This window comes from Cherax quadricarinatus, chromosome 58, assembly GCF_038502225.1.
Source record: "Cherax quadricarinatus isolate ZL_2023a chromosome 58, ASM3850222v1, whole genome shotgun sequence".
Taxonomy (NCBI): domain Eukaryota; kingdom Metazoa; phylum Arthropoda; class Malacostraca; order Decapoda; family Parastacidae; genus Cherax; species Cherax quadricarinatus.
In genome coordinates this window covers 3233516-3252698 of record NC_091349.1, presented here as the reverse complement: position 1 = coordinate 3252698, position 19183 = coordinate 3233516, and the positions used below count along the sequence as shown (strand labels likewise).

Genomic DNA, 19183 nt, shown 5'->3' with positions numbered 1-19183 from the left:
CCCATGAATATATAATTATACTGATTGGTATTTTAATTATTACCTCTAGATTGTAAATAGTGTGATAATACGGTACTGACAGTCTGGGGAAAGGAATGCTTGTGTACAGCTCAGGGCATTTACTGGAGTATTAAAGGAAGTGTTCTGCCATGATTGGCTTCATGTTAACTTTTGTCATTTTCTATTTGCAACATGCACACTTTCCGTTAAATAGTGTAGATGACATTTCACAAAAACTTTGTGTGAATGTCTCTCATAAAACTAAAAGTTTTGTGAGAGACATTCCTTTACATACATTTTAGATAAGAGTAACTTCTACATCTGTGTGATGGAATACCAGTTAAAATCAGTTTTCAGTCTTCTGTGTGAGATATGAAACTAATAATTAATGTTGGCTAGCTTAGGTAGTAGTGTGTCTTGTGATTAGCAGATGGAGGTTTGAGCATCCATCACAACTTGTGCTGAGTAACCCACACAAGTTTAGCACTTCATTTTAATATTGTACAATAATAATAATAATAATAATAATAATAATAATAATAATAATAATAATAATAATAATAATAATAATAATAATAATAATAATAATAATAATAATAATCCAGTAATATTTATTATACTTAATCTAATTAGAAATACTCTGATTACATTCTGTAAATGTTAACTGATTGAGTGTGCTCTAGAAGATAATGTCTCTTCAGATGCTGGTGTTGGAGTAGCAATACTGGCAGCAATCTTGGTGTACTTCCCTACTGTGCCTCCCACTCCACCTTCTATCACTTCCTCAGTAGAAAGGCTTAATTTCAAGTCTAGTATAAGGAAGATGCTCAGGTATGACATACAGGTAGCGGTATTTTGTTCATCAGGGAAGAGGGCTGCGTCTCCTGATGCAGGCCTGTCAAATGGTGACCCAAGACTGACTAAGCATATGCTGGCTTACCCCAGTTAGTGACTAATGAAATCCTAACACCACAATTGCAAACAAATAACAAGAATGGGTGGTTCAATTTACTCCTGGTTAGGTTGTACATCCCATGTATAGGATCACTACCTACTATTGCCCTAAGAGGACTGTTAGTACACTATGTAGAGGAGCAAAAAGGCACAATACTATGACTGGAACAACACACAGATAATCCACTTATAGGAGAAGCTTACAACGACATTTTGATCTGACTTAAACCCTTTAAGTCAAGTGTACATACACTTGTTACTTGTAAATGGTCCAGGTCGAACCAAAACATCATTGTAAGCTTCTCTCTCTCCTATGTGTGGGTTATTTGTGTATATACAGGAGCTTTACAGGAGCTTAATAATGAATATACCTGGTACAATAAAAATATCTGGTGAAGAATGCAACTATGGATGGTTGTATGGTACCTTCATTGCAATATGTTGGCTTGTTTTCTAATATTTGTTCTTGGACCTTCATGACCCCTACTGGTACATTTATTACATTAATGGGGAAGCACTAAACCTATAGGGGTCATATAGCACTTTGGGAAATGGGAGGTATTTGGGCTTGATCAAAGGAAAGGGAGGACAGGTCCATTTCCTTGGATGAGGAGCCCCCCCCTCACTGAGGGGGGTTCTATGGGCACTGCTTCTGAATATTATAATAATAATAATAATATTTGTTCTTGAAAATGGTAGGATTGCTGGTGTCTTTTCTTTCTGTGTCATAAATACACAAGATAGCAGGTACATCTTGCTACTTCGACTTGCACTTTGGTCACACTACACATGCATGTACTAATATATGTACAGTATACACCCATCTGAGTTTTCATCAATTTTCTTAATAGTTCTTATTTACTTCTTTCATTTCCATGGGGAAGTGGAAAAGAATCCTTCCTCCATAAGCCATGTGTGTTGTAAGAGGCAACCGAAATGCCGGGAGCAAGGGGCTAATAACCCCTTCTCCTGTATTACTAAATGTAAAAGGGAGAAAAACTTTATAAAGTGTTTTTTCATTCTTTTTTGGGTCACCCTGCCATGGTGGGAAATGGCCTTTGTATTAAAAATAAATTGTTCTTTAAGGACTTTCATGTTTCAGGAACCGTGATCTCATGCTGGTCACCTTATCATATGGCCTCTGTGTTGGAATGCCTTCTGCCTGGATGAGCGTGCTCAACTATTCCCTCCATGATCTGGGCATGCACCAGGTATACATATCATTGATGCTCTAGTACAAGTCCCCCCTCATTTTGTGCCAATTCTCTTACGTGAATTTGCCATTATGCGATGTACCTTTTCTGATTCGTGAATATTGCAATAACGCGAGTCTGATTGCTATCATAAATTCCATATAAGCAATATGGAGGGTGTGCTGTAAGTCTGGAACTAAGAGGAAAAATTAGAAACATGGCAGTAAGAAGACTTTTATTCATAAGACATATTTAACATTCACTGTTATTATTAATACATCAATGCAGTTGAGATATCCAATCGACAAGTTCACGGCAAGTGGTATTAGGAGTGATGGTTACATGTGTCAGTAACCTATAGTTCCAGTGTTATAGAACACCCTGTATATATGGTTTCCAAAACATGCTGAAGACTCATATGGAATCAAGTGTTGATGTTCTGATTGAGTTTAGTACAGCTAACATAAACCCATCTGTACATATTCATAATGCTTTGCTGCTGGTTTATGTGTCACCCTATATACTTTAGTGGGAAACGACCAGTGTTTAAAAATTGCTTTAGTGCCTTTATTTGTAACTATTTTTCACCACATACCCCAATGTTTCTAATATGCTTCCCAGCCAGGGTGGGTGCTATGATGCTGGACAAGGGCTCTTCTTCCAAGGAATCAGAATTACTCTTTCCTTCCTTGGCCCAGATCTGATAAGCCTCCACCCCTCCCATTTCCCAAGTGGTGTGTGACCTTTATGAGTACTTCTCCAAATTTTTTTTTTTTAATAAGTCGGCCATCTCCCACCAAGGCAGGGTGACCCAAAAAGAAAGAAAATCCCCAAAAAGAAAATACTTTCATCATTCAACACTCTCATCTCACTCACACATAATCACTGTTTTTGCAGAGTTGTTCAGAATACAACAGTTTAGAAGTATACGTGCATGTATATGTATAAAGATACACAACATATCCCTCCAAACTGCCAATATCCCAAACCCCTCCTTTAAAGTGCAGGCATTGTACTTCCCATTTCCAGGACTCAAGTCCGGCTATATAAAATAACTGGTTTCCCTGAATCCCTTCACTAAATATTACCCTGCTCACACTCCAACAGCTCGTCAGGTCCCAAATACCATTTGTCTCCATTCACTCCTATCTAACACGCTCATGCACGCTTGCTGGAAGTCCAAGCCCCTTACCCACAAAACCTCCTTTACCTCATCCCTCCAACCCTTTCGAGGATGACCCCTACCCCGCCTTCCTTCCCCTACAGATTTATAAACTCTCCATCTCATTCTACTTTGATCCATTCTCTCTAAATGACCAAACCACCTCAACAACCCCTCTTCAGCCTTCTGATTTATACTTTTATTAACTCCACACCTTCTCCTAATTTCCACACACTGAATTTTCTGCATAATATTTACACCACACATTGCCCTTAGACAGGACATCTCCACTGCCTCCAACTGCCTCCTCACTGCAGCATTTACAACCCAAGCTTCACACCCATATAAGAGTGTTGGTACTACTATACTTTCATACATTCCCTTCTTTGCCTCTATAGATAACGTTCTTTGTCTCCACATATACCTCAACGCACCACTCACCTTTTTTTTCCTCATCAATTCCATGATTAACCTCATCCTTCATAAATCCATAAGCTGATACGTCAACTCCAAAATATCTGAAAACATTCACTTCTTCCATACTCCTCCTCCCCAATTTGATATCCAATTTTTCTCTATCTAAATCATTTGATACCCTCATCACCTTACTCTTTTCTATGTTCACTTTCAACTTTCTACCATTACACACACTCCCAAATTTGTCCACTAACCTCTGCAATTTTTCTTTAGAATCACCCATAAGCACAGTACCATCAGCAAAAAGTAACTGTGTCACTTCCCATTTTGTATTTGATTCCCCATAATTTAATCCCACCCCTTTCCCCGAACACCCTAGCATTTACTTCTTTTACAACCCCATCTATAAATATATTAAACAACCATGGTGACATTACACATCCCTGTCTAAGACCTACTTTTACCGGGAAGTAGTCTCCCTCTCTTCTACACACCCTAACCTGAGCCTCACTATCCTCATAAAAACTCTTGACAACATTTAGTAACTTACCACCTATTTCATATACTTGCAACATCTGCCACATTGCTCCTCTATCCACTCTATCATATGCCTTTTCTAAATCCATAAATGCAATAAAAACTTCCCTACCTTTATCTAAATACTATTCACATATATGCTTCAATGTAAACACCTGATCTACACATCCCCTACCCACTCTAAAACCTCCTTGCTCATCCGCAATCCTACATTCTGTCTTGCCTCTAATTCTTTCAATAATAACCCTACAGTACACTTTTCCTAGTATACTCAGTAAACTAATTCGTCTATAATTTTTACAATCTCTTTTGTCCCCCTTCCCTTTATATAAATGGACTATACATGCTCTCCGCCAATCCCTAGGTACCTTCCCCTCTTTCATCCATTTATTAAACAAAAATACCAACCACTCCAACACTATATCTCCCCCTGCTTTTAACATTTCTGTCATGATCCCATCAGTTCCAGCTGCTTTACCCCCTTTCATTCAACGTAATGCCTCATGCACCTCCCCCACACTTACATCCTGCTCTTCTTCACTCCTAAAAGATGGTATACCTCCCTGGCCAGTGCATAAAATTACTGCCTCCCTGTCTTCGTTGACATTTAAAAGTTCCTCAAGGTATTCTCGCCATCTACCCAATACCTCCATCTCCCCCATCTACTAACTCTCCTACTCTATTTTTAACTGACAAATCCATTTGTTCCCTAGGTTTTCTTAACTTGTTTAACTCACTCCAATATTTTTTCTTATTTTCATTAAAATTTCTTGACAGTGCCTCTCCCACTCTATCATCTGCTCTCCTTTTGCACTCTCTTCACCTTTTTTTTACTCTCCATATACTCTACTCTTCTTATAACACTTCTGCTTTGTAAAAGCCTCTCATAAGCTAACTTTTTCTCTTTTATCACACCCTTTACTTCTTCATTCCACCAATTACTCCTCTTCCCTCCTGCACCCACCCTCCTATAACCACAAACTTCTGCCCCACATTCTAATACTGCATTTTTAAAACTATTCCAACCCTCTTCAACCCCTCCACTACTCATACTTGCACCAGCCCACCTTTCTGCCAATAGTTGCTTATATCTCACCTGAACTTCCTCCTCCCTTAGTTTATACACTTTCACCTCCCTCTTACTTGTTGTTGCCATTTTCCTCTTATCCCATCTACCTCTTACTCTAACTGTAGCTACAGCTAGATAATGATCCGATATATCAGTTGCCCCTCTATAAACGTGTACATCCTGAAGCCTACCCACCAATACATAATCTAACAAACTACTTTCATTACGTGCTATATCATACCTTGTATATTTATTTATCCTCTTTTTCATAAAATATGTATTACTTATTATTTCTCCATAAATACAATAATAATAATAATAATAATAATAATAATAATAATAATAATAATAATAGGTAGTAGGTTGGTAGACAGCAACCACCCAGGGAAGTACTACCGTCCTGCCAGATGACTGTGAAACAGAAACCTGTAACTGTTTTGCATGATGGTAGGATTGCTGGTTTCTTTTTCTGTCTCATAAACATGCTAGATAACAGGGATATCTTGCTACTCCTACTTACACTTTGGTCACACTTCACAGACACGCACATGCATATATATATATACATACATCTAGGTTTTTCTCCTTTTTCTAAATAGCTCTTGTTCTTCTTTATTTCTTCTATTGTCCATGGGGAAGTGGAAAAGAATCTTTCCTCCGTAAGCCATGCGTGTCGTATGAGGCGACTAAAATGCCAGGAGCAATGGGCTAGTAACCCTTTCTCCTGTAGACATTTACTAAAAAAGAGAAAAAGAAAAACTTTATAAAACTGGGATGCTTAAATGTGCGTGGATGTAGTGCGGATGACAAGAAACAGATGATTGCTGATGTTATGAATGAAAAGAAGTTGGATGTCCTGGCCCTAAGCGAAACAAAGCTGAAGGGGGTAGGAGAGTTTCAGTAGGGGGAAATAAATGGGATTAAATCTGGAGTATCTGAGAGAGTTAGAGCAAAGGAAGGGGTAGCAATAATGTTAAATGATCAGTTATGGAAGGAGAAAAGAGAATATGAATGTGTAAATTCAAGAATTATGTGGATTAAAGTAAAGGTTGGATGCGAGAAGTGGGTCATAATAAGCGTGTATGCACCTGGAGAAGAGAGGAATGCAGAGGAGAGAGAGAGATTTTGGGAGATGTTAAGTGAATGTATAGGAGCCTTTGAACCAAGTGAGAGAGTAATTGTGGTAGGGGACCTGAATGCTAAAGTAGGAGAAACTTTTAGAGAGGGTGTGGTAGGTAAGTTTGGGGTGCCAGGTGTAAATGATAATGGGAGCCCTTTGATTGAACTTTGTATAGAAAGGGGTTTAGTTATAGGTAATACATATTTTAAGAAAAAGAGGATAAATAAGTATACAAGATATGATGTAGGGCGAAATGACAATAGTTTGTTGGATTATGTATTGGTAGATAAAAGACTGTTGAGTAGACTTCAGGATGTACATGTTTATAGAGGGGCCACAGATATATCAGATCACTTTCTAGTTGTAGCTACACTGAGAGTAAAAGGTAGATGGGATACAAGGAGAATAGAAGCATCAGGGAAGAGAGAGGTGAAGGTTTATAAACTAAAAGAGGAGGCAGTTAGGGTAAGATATAAACAGCTATTGGAGGATAGATGGGCTAATGAGAGCATAGGCAATGGGGTCGAAGAGGTATGGGGTAGGTTTAAAAATGTAGTGTTAGAGTGTTCAGCAGAAGTTTGTGGTTACAGGAAAGTGGGTGCAGGAGGGAAGAGGAGCGATTGGTGGAATGATGATGTAAAGAGAGTAGTAAGGGAGAAAAAGTTAGCATATGAGAAGTTTTTACAAAGTAGAAGTGATGCAAGGAGGGAAGAGTATATGGAGAAAAAGAGAGAGGTTAAGAGAGTGGTGAAGCAATGTAAAAAGAGAGCAAATGAGAGAGTGGGTGAGATGTTATCAACAAATTTTGTTGAAAATAAGAAAAAGTTTTGGAGTGAGATTAACAAGTTAAGAAAGCCTAGAGAACAAATGGATTTGTCAGTTAAAAATAGGAGAGGAGAGTTATTAAATGGAGAGTTAGAGGTATTGGGAAGATGGAGGGAATATTTTGAGGAATTGTTAAATGTTGATAAAGATAGGGAAGCTGTGATTTCGTGTATAGGGCAAGGAGGAATAACATCTTGTAGGAGTGAGGAAGAGCCAGTTGTGAGTGTGGGGGAAGTTCGTGAGGCAGTAGGTAAAATGAAAGGGGGTAAGGCAGCCGGGATTGATGGGATAAAGATAGAAATGTTAAAAGCAGGTGGGGATATAGTTTTGGAGTGGTTGGTGCAATTATTTAATAAATGTATGGAAGAGGGTAAGGTACCTAGGGATTGGCAGAGAGCATGCATAGTTCCTTTGTATAAAGGCAAAGGGGATAAAAGAGAGTGCAAAAATTATAGGGGGATAAGTCTGTTGAGTATACCTGGTTAAGTGTATGGTAGAGTTATAATTGAAAGAATTAAGAGTAAGACGGAGAATAGGATAGCAGATGAACAAGGAGGCTTTAGGAAAGGTAGGGGGTGTGTGGACCAGGTGTTTACAGTGAAACATATAAGTGAACAGTATTTAGATAAGGCTAAAGAGGTCTTTGTGGCATTTATGGATTTGGAAAAGGCATATGACAGGGTGGATAGGGGGGCAATGTGGCAGATGTTGCAAGTGTATGGTGTAGGAGGTAGGTTACTGAAAGCAGTGAAGAGTTTTTACGAGGATAGTGAGGCTCAAGTTAGAGTATGTAGGAAAGAGGGAAATTTTTTCCCAGTAAAAGTAGGCCTTAGACAAGGATGTGTCCTGGAAATGGGAAGTACAATGCCTGCACTTTAAAGGAGGGGTTTGGGATATTGGCAGTTTGGAGGGATATGTTATGTATCTTTATACGTATATGCTTCTAAACTGTTGTATTCTGAGCACCTCTGCAAAAGCAGTGATAATGTGTGAGTGTGGTGAAAGTGTTGAATGATGATGAAAGTATTTTCTTTTTGGGGATTTTCTTTCTTTTTTGGGTCACCCTGCCTCGGTGGGGGACGGCCGACTTTTTGAAAAAAAAAAAAAAAAAAAAAAATGCCAACACTTTTATGTGGGTATGATGCATGGATTTGGAATGTTGCAAATCATTTTAATTTACAGTATAATGTGTAGACTAGCTACTGTTTAATCTAACTCTCACAACTAAAGAGATTGCACATTATAGCCTATAATGTATAGAATAGTTGCTCCCTGTAACCTATTAGTAAGTAAGCTTATTCAGGTAGTATACACAAATACAGTTACGTAGATTATATAGCAGCATATATGTAGAGGCGGGGTAGGGGTCGTCCTCGAAAAGGTTGGAGGGAGGGGTTAAAGGAGGTTTTTTGGGCGAGGGGTTTGGACTCCCAGCTAGCGTGCATGAGCGTGTTAGATAGGAGTGAATGGAGACGAATGGTATTTGGGACCTGACGAGCTGTTGCAGTGTGAGCAGGGTAATGTTTAGTGAAGGGAATCAGGGAAACCAGTTATTTTTATATAGCTGGACTTGAGTCCTGGAAATGGGAAGTACAATGCCTGCACTTTAAAGGAGGGGTTTGGGATATTGGCAGTTTGGAGGGATATGTTGTGTATCTTTATACGTATATACTTCTAAACTGTTATATTCTGAGCACCTCTGCAAAAACAGTAATTATGTGTGAGTGAGGTGAAAGTGTTGAATGATGATGAAAGTATTTTCTTTTTGGGGATTTTCTTTCTTTTTGGGTCACCCTGCCTCGGTGGGAGATGGCCAACTTGTTAAAAAAAAGAAAAGTGTAGAGAACCTAGGATACTCTAAAAAAAAGTCAGAGTGACTTATTTCCAATGGGATCTATCATAAGAGATTATACATAAGATGTGAATGTCACTGGCCATTGTCCTCTAATACAGATTTCTGTGAAGTCTACACACAATGAATTTGTATCCATGGCAAGGTCATTTATGAATTTGTATCTATGACAAGGTCATTTTACTTGTAGAATTATTATAAATATTATGGAAGAGTAGGACATAAGTATAAGAATTTTTTTTTAATGCACCACCATCTCCCACCAAGGCAGGGTGAACAAAAAAATAAATGGGAGCAAGGGGTTACTAACCCCTTGCTCCCGGCATTTTAGTCATCTCTTATGACATGTATGGCTTATGAAAGGATTCTTTTCCACTTCTCCATGGAGTTTTAAGAGAATAATGTGCATATAAAAATAAAGCTAAATATTTAAGGTATCAGTTTTTTCACCAGGGTGAAGCTGCATGGGTAGGAGTCACGAGTGTTTTAGCTTCGGGACTAAGTGGTCTGTTATCTGGCCGGGTGACAGATCTGGTATACGGTCATGTGAAGCTGTCACTTATTGTGACCTTAACTGGAAACCTGACTTGCTTTTACTGGTTCTTCCTCTTGACCTGGGGCTCCATTACTGTCACAAAATGTAAGTGAATGTGATGTCAACCCTGAACTCTTAATGTAAGGAACTTGTCTTGCAATAACTCTGTTATTCATTTGTTTAGAAGGTGTATGGTACCAGGAGGCTATCAAATATAAGAGATGGAATGATAGAGTTGAGGTGTTAACTTTGCATATTGGAGCAAGAAATATTTATTCAAATGTAATTATGTGCAAGATGGCAGGAGAGTTGAAGTGATTTCCCATCAGTCCAGCCCTTGGGCATTTTCATCTTTCAATTTTGTAGGTGTGCAAGTTTTTAAGTAGTCTATTCACTGGTTTAGTAACTGGATAGAAGTCATTATTATAAACACTAGATGAAATATTGTTGAGAAGAAAGGTTTAAAAATATTGACACAGATGTATGTGCGATGTTCTGAGTGTATATATGTTGGTAGAATTACTGACAATATGTAAAGTAAAAGGACACAAGTGCAACTAATGTGACATTTTACTGTGGCAACAAAGTTCCTGGAGAGCGAAACATTGCCACAATAAAATGTCACATTAGTTGCACTTGTGTTCTTTTACTTTACAAATGTTCTGAGTATTATATTTTTAGGGTGTTTCACTTGCCAGGAGCTTCGTCAAGCCTTGGAATTTTGCATGTGTCAGTTTAACTAAATAATTTGATACTGTACTTAAGAGCTGCATAATCCTACGGGTTTAACGCCCCCTTGATTATAATAGTAATGTACTTGAGAGGCTTTAAAAGATTGCTTTGGCACTCATTCACAACCATGGTCTTTGATTTGTACTGTAATGTTTTATATTGAACATTATTCCTTTAAATTTTCAGTCTGTTAAGGAGGATGGACCATAAGTTCAGAATGCCTCTGGCCCAATCCATCTGAACTTTTGGTACTGAACTGGCAATACAGCTTTCATTCAGAAGAACAGTACTGAGATATCATGAATAGGGTCACAAAATAATCCATACTTGATATATTTGTTATTAATAATGGTGTAATTTTTTAGGGCAAATATACATATCTTTGGTGGGAGGCTTGTCGTTCAACTTTGCCTCGGTTCCCCTGTTCTTCGAGCTGGCTGTAGAGAGTGCATATCCATGCTCAGAAGTCATCGTTGGTGGTCTCCTTACTGCTACCAATAATTTCATTGGGCTCTTATTCCTCTTCATATTCTTCATTCCCAACATTGGTAAGAATCATATCAGATATTCTTTATCTAATGAATGAATTTTGTGCAGTGGCAGTGTTTAGACACTTGAAGCTGGAGGTGGTAGAAAGAAGTTAGGTAATAAGTACTAAATAATGAGAGATGCAATGATAATAATACAGGTGGACCCCGCTTGACAGTGCTTCACTAATGCAGAGATTTTCAGTTATACATATTCTTCATTAATACAGACTTCCTACAATAAATATATTCATCACTCATTATAAGCTGAGGACAAAAATATTTTTTGGCCTAGCTCTATTGCTCACTTACTATATGATAGTGTAAAAATGCTATCAGGCCTTCATATGCATTTGAAAGTGAAAAAAAGGTTGTGTTACAGTGCTCTTGTCTGACATGATCAGCTTCCACTCTTACAATGCACTACTTTGCTCAGAATTTACAACCAACCTACATTTTAGAAGTGAAAGCTGGATTAAATTTCCACCCGTCATAGACTTTTTTCAATTCACTCAAGACCTGACAATGACCTAGAATTAATTTTATAATCTCAACCAAGTGCCAAAGTCATAAGGGTCATACAGCGCATACAATGGCCGAGGATCATCTGAAGCATTGTCCACTTTTCTTATCTAATTTTTGTGCTAGTTTTGGATTATCTGGTCATTCAGTATTGTGGCATAGTCTTGACTGATAGACAAGTTACAGGTTCTGGAACTTGTGTCTGCATTGTACTATGGGTAATATATTTTTTTTTTTATTAACACACTGGCCGATTCCCATCAAGGCAGGGTGGCCCGAAAAAGAAAAACTTTCACCATCATTCACTCCATCACTGTCTTGCCAGAAGGGTGCTTTACACTACAGTTTTTAAACTGCAACATTAACACCCCTCCTTCAGAGTGCAGGCACTGTACTTCCCATCTCCAGGACTCAAGTCTGGCCTGCCGGTTTCCCTGAATCCCTTCATAAATGTTACTTTGCTCACACACCAACAGCATGTCAAGTATTAAAAACCATTTGTCTCCATTCACTCCTATCAAACACGCTCGCGCATGCCCGCTGGAAGTCCAAGCCCCTCGAACACAAAACCTCCTTTACCCCCTCCCTCCAACCTTTTCTAGGCTGACCCTGCCTTCCTTCCACTACAGACTGATGCACTCTTGAAGTCATTTATGGGTAATGTCTGCATTATATTGGTATTAAAGGTAAAGCTGCTATAACCTAATTTTCCATCTATTTGTGGGATATTTTATTTAAACAGTAACTCAGGAGATCTACTTTTAACAACCTTTTAATAGTCCTCTTAAAAATACAAAAGATATGTATGTGTTGTCAAATTTGATTATTTTTTCATTGCAGGTTACGAGTGGATGACATACCTGCTGCTAGGTGTGTCTGCAGCAACATTTGTTCCACTTCACTTTGTGCAAGAAGACTATTTCAGATCCAATATTGACCGTCATGCTCTTCTCCAGTCATCCTACCAGCCAATATGACAGAATAATAATAATCATGGAAAAAATTTTGCACAATTTTTTATGAATACTATTTCTATTTTAATATCTTTATTGCATAATTTTTTTTTATATACTGTACAGATTTGCAGTTTGGAGAAGCATCTAAACTGTAGCATCTACATGGTTCTGGTAAGATAGTGATAGAATTGAATGATGGTGAAAGTGTGTTTTCTTTTTGGGTCACCCTACCTCAATGGAAGACAGCCAGTGTGTTAAAAAAAAATTATTTTGAGTCTAGTGTGTTTTTTATACATAGGCTGCTTTCAATTAATGGCTGTGGTTCTCATATAATATTTTATTGCCTTGTTCACTGCTTGTGTTTGCACTTTTTAAAGTAGAACCTTACCTAAAAACCAGTACAGTTACAGCCTCTCCTCACTTAACAATATGTACTCATTTACTGACAACTCGGACTTATGATGGGCTCTCTGACCAGTATGCATACATAAAATAATGTATATTAGAGCTGATTTTCTCTATTCTGTTTATTGCAATATACAGTACACTACTGTGTAAACATACAAAATATACTAAAAATGTTATAACCGGTGCAGAAGTGACATTAAAACAGTATCAAAGATGGTTGATACAAACCCACTAACATTGTACTACAGTGGTACCTTGGTATACGACCTTAATTAATTCCAGAAGGCTGTTCAAGTGCCGATCTTTTTGAGTACCGAACGAATTTGTTTCCATAAGGACTAATGTAAAATAATTAATCCATTTGAGACCCCCAAAAATACACTTGTAAAAGCACTTACAAAAATACACTTACAGTAGACCCCTGGTTAACGATATTTTTTCATTCCAGAAGTATGTTCAGGTGCCAGTACTGACCGAATTTGTTCCCATAAGGAATATTGTGAAGTACAGTGGACCTCCTGTTAACGATATTTTTTCATTCCAGAAGTATGTTCAGGTGCCAGTACTGACCGAATTTGTTCCTATAAGGAATATTGTGAAGTAGATTAGTCCATTTCAGACCCCCAAACATACACGTACAAGTGCACTTACATAAATACACTTACATAATTGGTCGCATTGGGAGGTGATCGTTAAGCGGGGGTCCACTGTAGATTAGTCCATTTCAGACCCCCAAACATACACGTACAAACGCACTTACATAAATACACTTACATAATTGGTCGCATTGGGAGGTGATCGTTAAGTGGGGGTCCACTGTACATACTAATTGTTCGAGTTGGGAGCTGGACGTATACTGAGGTACCACTGTAGTATGCTCCTCGCTTAGCGATGAATTCGTTTACTGACGTGGTCTTAGGAACGGAACTCAGTCATTAAGTGAGGAGAAGCTGTATTTATTTTTTGATAAAAATGAGAGTATTGTAATTAGTAGCCAGTGCTGTGAGGCCCACAGGTCTAACACTTATTTTCAATTAAATACATGAAATATCAAATATAGTTAGTAGCTAGCTAGGCTATTGTAACTGTTCACACTTATCAAAGTGAGACAAGAGAACAGCAGCTTTTGAAGCATTTGAATTAGAAACCAGTGAAGGGCTATGTTAATTCTGTGGAGGCACAGCCTGTCTGGTGCTTCACTCTCATGGGGACCTTGTTAGTGTGGTCATTCAAGGGTAGAACCATCAGTTGACTGGCCAGTACCTATAACTTACAGCAGAAGTCGGCAAACTTTTTTGGCTATTACTCCAAAACAAATTTATATACAGCAAAATTACCCACTAGACTTGAAAGTCCACAGAATCTGGAAAACACAAGGAGCATTCAAATTCAAAATACTAGTTTATTGAATCCATTTGTCTGGAGAATACAGTCATACAAGCTGAAAAGTATGTATTATATGCAATAAAGTAATTTAAAAAAAATGAAAAATAAGCTGCATGAACCTTCATTACCTTCAAGATTTTCATTTTTACCACATTTGGAGCAGTTTACCATGGTTTCCCGACTTAAGACTTACAGTTACAGTAGTTACTGATAAAAAAAAAAAACAGCAGCAGCAGAATTTTAATACTTTTAGTTTTGATTATAAAATGTTTTTACTATATTTTGTTCTACCATTGTCTTGTGTTTTATACATATTACAGTTTAATTCTAGGAAAACATTTACCAAAATTTAGATCTATTGTCAGCCAGTTAAGCTGCCTTGGGTGTTTCATGTGTTAGTAGGTGTTGATGAAGGATGTGTTTTAGCAGGTGTTGTTGATGAAGGATGTGTTTGAGTAGGTGTTGTTGATGAAGGATGTGTTTTAGCAGGTGTTGTTGATGAAGGATGTGTTTTAGCAGGTGTTGTTGATGAAGGATGTGTTTTAGCAGGTGTTGTTGATGAAGGATGTGTTTTAGCAGGTGTTGTTGATGAAGGATGTGTTTTAGCAGGTGTTGTTGATGAAGGATGTGTTTTAGCAGGTGTTGTTGATGAAGGATGTGTTTTAGCAGGTGTTGTTGGTGAAGGATGTGTTCATATCAAATATGAGCCACATGAGAAGGTAACAGTCAAGATGATAACTGCTAATGAATACGACAACTGATGGATAAGATAGGATAGTATATTAATTATTCTTAAACTTTGCATCATGAAGAACTCCTAAACAGAGACTGGACATGGGTTTAGCACATTTTGTGAAAATAATAACATGGGGAGTTGGATCTAACCTAGGTCAAACCTGATTACCTTCCATTTCCAAGCATGGTATGATCCCTACGAGTTTAGCTTTTCCGTCATAATTATTATAATAATGGACATCATGTGATCTTGTATTATATATAATTCACCAAAGAATAACAGATCTGATATTACTTTAGATTGCATGGTAACTTGTAAGATTTATCTTATGTTGACAATGAAAGGGTACACTTGTGTTTGTCAGAATCAAGGAAAGGGAAGGGGGTGCCTTGATGTTAGTGAAGGGCTCTTGATCTAGGGAATTGGAGTTACATTCCTTAAATGAAACCTGATTACCTTCTATTTCTCAGGTACTACTTGACCCCTATGGGTGAAATGCTATCTTGTGAATTTACTCATAATTATGCTTGCTTGAACAGTGAATGACCTCTAATTTTGCATTTAATTTTTTATACAGTAGTAGGTTGGTAGACAGCAACCACCCAGGGAAGTACTACCGTCCTGCCAGATGACTGTGAAACAAAAACCTGTAACTGTTTTGCATGATGGTAGGATTGCTGGTTTCTTTTTCTGTCTCATAAACACGCTAAGATAACAGGGATATCTTGCTACTCCTACTTACACTTTGGTCACACTTCACAGACACGCACATGCATATATATATATACATACATCTAGGTTTTTCTCTTTTTTCTAAATAGCTCTTGTTCTTTTTTATTTCTTCTATTGTCCATGGGGAAGTGGAAAAGAATCTTTCCTCCGTAAGCCATGCGTGTCGTATGAGGCGACTAAAATGCCGGGAGCAATGGGCTAGTAACCCCTTCTCCTGTATACAATTACTAAAAAAGAGAAGAAGAAAAACTTTATAAAACTGGGTTGCTTAAATGTGCGTGGATGTAGTGCGGATGACAAGAAACAGATGATTGCTGATGTTATGAATGAAAAGAAGTTGGATGTCCTGGCCCTAAGCGAAACAAAGCTGAAGGGGGTAGGAGAGTTTCAGTGGGGGGAAATAAATGGGATTAAATCTGGAGTATCTGAGAGAGTTAGAGCAAAGGAAGGGGTAGCAGTAATGTTAAATGATCAGTTATGGAAGGAGAAAAGAGAATATGAATGTGTAAATTCAAGAATTATGTGGATTAAAGTAAAGGTTGGATGCGAGAAGTGGGTCATAATAAGCGTGTATGCACCTGGAGAAGAGAGGAATGCAGAGGAGAGAGAGAGATTTTGGGAGATGTTAAGTGAATGTATAGGAGCCTTTGAACCAAGTGAGAGAGTAATTGTGGTAGGGGACTTGAATGCTAAAGTAGGAGAAACTTTTAGAGAGGGTGTGGTAGGTAAGTTTGGGGTGCCAGGTGTAAATGATAATGGGAGCCCTTTGATTGAACTTTGTATAGAAAGGGGTTTAGTTATAGGTAATACATATTTTAAGAAAAAGAGGATAAATAAGTATACACGATATGATGTAGGGCGAAATGACAGTAGTTTGTTGGATTATGTATTGGTAGATAAAAGACTGTTGAGTAGACTTCAGGATGTACATGTTTATAGAGGGGCCACAGATATATCAGATCACTTTCTAGTTGTAGCTATACTGAGAGTAAAAGGTAGATGGGATACAAGGAGAATAGAAGCATCAGGGAAGAGAGAGGTGAAGGTTTATAAACTAAAAGAGGAGGCAGTTAGGGTAAGATATAAACAGCTATTGGAGGATAGATGGGCTAATGAGAGCATAGGCAATGGGGTCGAAGAGGTATGGGGTAGGTTTAAAAATGTAGTGTTAGAGTGTTCAGCAGAAGTTTGTGGTTACAGGAAAGTGGGTGCAGGAGGGAAGAGGAGCGATTGGTGGAATGATGATGTAAAGAGAGTAGTAAGGGAGAAAAAGTTAGCATATGAGAAGTTTTTACAAAGTAGAAGTGATGCAAGGAGGGAAGAGTATATGGAGAAAAAGAGAGAAGTTAAGAGAGTGGTGAAGCAATGTAAAAAGAGAGCAAATGAGAGAGTGGGTGAGATGTTATCAACAAATTTTGTTGAAAATAAGAAAAAGTTTTGGAGTGAGATTAACAAGTTAAGAAAGCCTAGAGAACAAATGGATTTGTCAGTTAAAAATAGGAGAGGAGAGTTATTAAATGGAGAGTTAGAGGTATTGGGAAGATGGAAGGAATATTTTGAGGAATTGTTAAATGTTGATGAAGATAGGGAAGCTGTGATTTCGTGTATAGGGCAAGGAGGAATAACATCTTGTAGGAGTGAGGAAGAGCCAGTTGTGAGTGTGGGGGAAGTTCGTGAGGCAGTAGGTAAAATGAAAGGGGGTAAGGCAGCCGGGATTGATGGGATAAAGATAGAAATGTTAAAAGCAGGTGGGGATATAGTTTTGGAGTGGTTGGTGCAATTATTTAATAAATGTATGGAAGAGGGTAAGGTACCTAGGGATTGGCAGAGAGCATGCATAGTTCCTTTGTATAAAGGCAAAGGGGATAAAAGAGAGTGCAAAAATTATAGGGGGATAAGTCTGTTGAGTGTACCTGGTAAAGTGTATGGTAGAGTTATAATTGAAAGAATTAAGAGTAAGACGGAGAATAGGATAGCAGATGAACAAGGAGGCTTTAGGAAAGGTAGGGGGTGTGTGGACCAGGTGTTTACAGTGAAACATATAAGTGAACAGTATTTAGATAAGGCTAAAGAGGTCTTTGTGGCATTTATGGATTTGGAAAAGGCGTATGACAGGGTGGATAGGGGGGCAATGTGGCAGATGTTGCAAGTGTATGGTGTAGGAGGTAGGTTACTGAAAGCAGTGAAGAGTTTTTACGAGGATAGTGAGGCTCAAGTTAGAGTATGTAGGAAAGAGGGAAATTTTTTTTCCCAGTAAAAGTAGGCCTTAGACAAGGATGTGTGATGTCACTGTGGTTGTTTAATATATTTATAGATGGGGTTGTAAGAGAAGTAAATGCGAGGGTTTTGGCAAGAGGCGTGGAGTTAAAAGATAAAGAATCACACACAAAGTGGGAGTTGTCACAGCTGCTCTTTGCTGATGACACTGTGCTCTTGGGAGATTCTGAAGAGAAGTTGCAGAGATTGGTGGATGAATTTGGTAGGGTGTGCAAAAGAAGAAAATTAAAGGTGAATACAGGAAAGAGTAAGGTTATGAGGATAACAAAAAGATTAGGTGATGAAAGATTGAATATCAGATTGGAGGGAGAGAGTATGGAGGAGGTGAACGTATTCAGATATTTGGGAGTGGACGTGTCAGCGGATGGGTCTATGAAAGATGAGGTGAATCATAGAATTGATGAGGGAAAAAGAGTGAGTGGTGCACTTAGGAGTCTGTGGAAACAAAGAACTTTGTCCTTGGAGGCAAAGAGGGGAATGTATGAGAGTATAGTTTTACCAACGCTCTTATATGGGTGTGAAGCGTGGGTGATGAATGTTGCAGCGAGGAGAAGGCTGGAGGCAGTGGAGATGTCATGTCTGAGGGCAATGTGTGGTGTGAATATAATGCAGAGAATTCGTAGTTTGGAAGTTAGGAGGAGGTGCGGGATTACCAAAACTGTTGTCCAGAGGGCTGAGGAAGGGTTGTTGAGGTGGGTTGGACATGTAGAGAGAATGGAGCGAAACAGAATGACTTCAAGAGTGTATCAGTCTGTAGTGGAAGGAAGGCGGGGTAGGGGTCGGCCTAGGAAGGGTTGGAGGGAGGGGGTAAAGGAGGTTTTGTGTGCGAGGGGCTTGGACTTCCAGCAGGCATGCGTGAGCGTGTTTGATAGGAGTGAATGGAGACAAATGGTTTTTAATACTTGACGTGCTGTTGGAGTGTGAGCAAAGTAACATTTATGAAGGGATTCAGGGAAACCGGCAGGCCGGACTTGAGTCCTGGAGATGGGAAGTACAGTGCCTGCACTCTGAAGGAGGGGTGTTAATGTTGCAGTTTAAAAACTGTAGTGTAAAGCACCCTTCTGGCAAGACAGTGATGGAGTGAATGATGGTGAAAGTTTTTCTTTTTCGGGCCACCCTGCCTTGGTGGGAATCGGCCGGTGTGATAATAAAAAAAATATCAGCCATTGTATTACCCTTGAGTTTAGCACTTCCCCATCAATGTAATAATAAAATATAATTTCTTGAGTGATGGTGAAAGTGT

The 19183-nt window shown here is 38.5% G+C and overlaps 1 protein-coding gene across 6 annotated transcripts in view; it reads left to right on the top strand.

The window, feature by feature from the left end:
- Positions 1-15528, top strand: part of LOC128698004 (solute carrier family 49 member 4 homolog) — a 52202-nt gene extending 36674 nt beyond the window's left edge. For 3 of the 6 annotated variants that reach the window (XM_070097531.1, XM_070097529.1, XM_070097530.1), the window contains exons 7-11: positions 702-831; positions 2057-2165; positions 9583-9769; positions 10762-10944; positions 12286-15525. In XM_070097531.1, the coding sequence (XP_069953632.1) occupies positions 702-831; positions 2057-2165; positions 9583-9769; positions 10762-10944; positions 12286-12422 (746 nt within the window). In that variant the 3' untranslated portion in view covers positions 12423-15525. Of the gene's footprint in view, positions 1-701; positions 832-2056; positions 2166-9582; positions 9770-10761; positions 10945-12285 lie in introns of all 6 variants that reach the window. The other 3 variants (XR_011393617.1, XM_070097528.1, XM_070097532.1) reach the window with 3 other exon arrangements.
- Positions 15529-19183: the final 3655 nt, after the last annotated feature.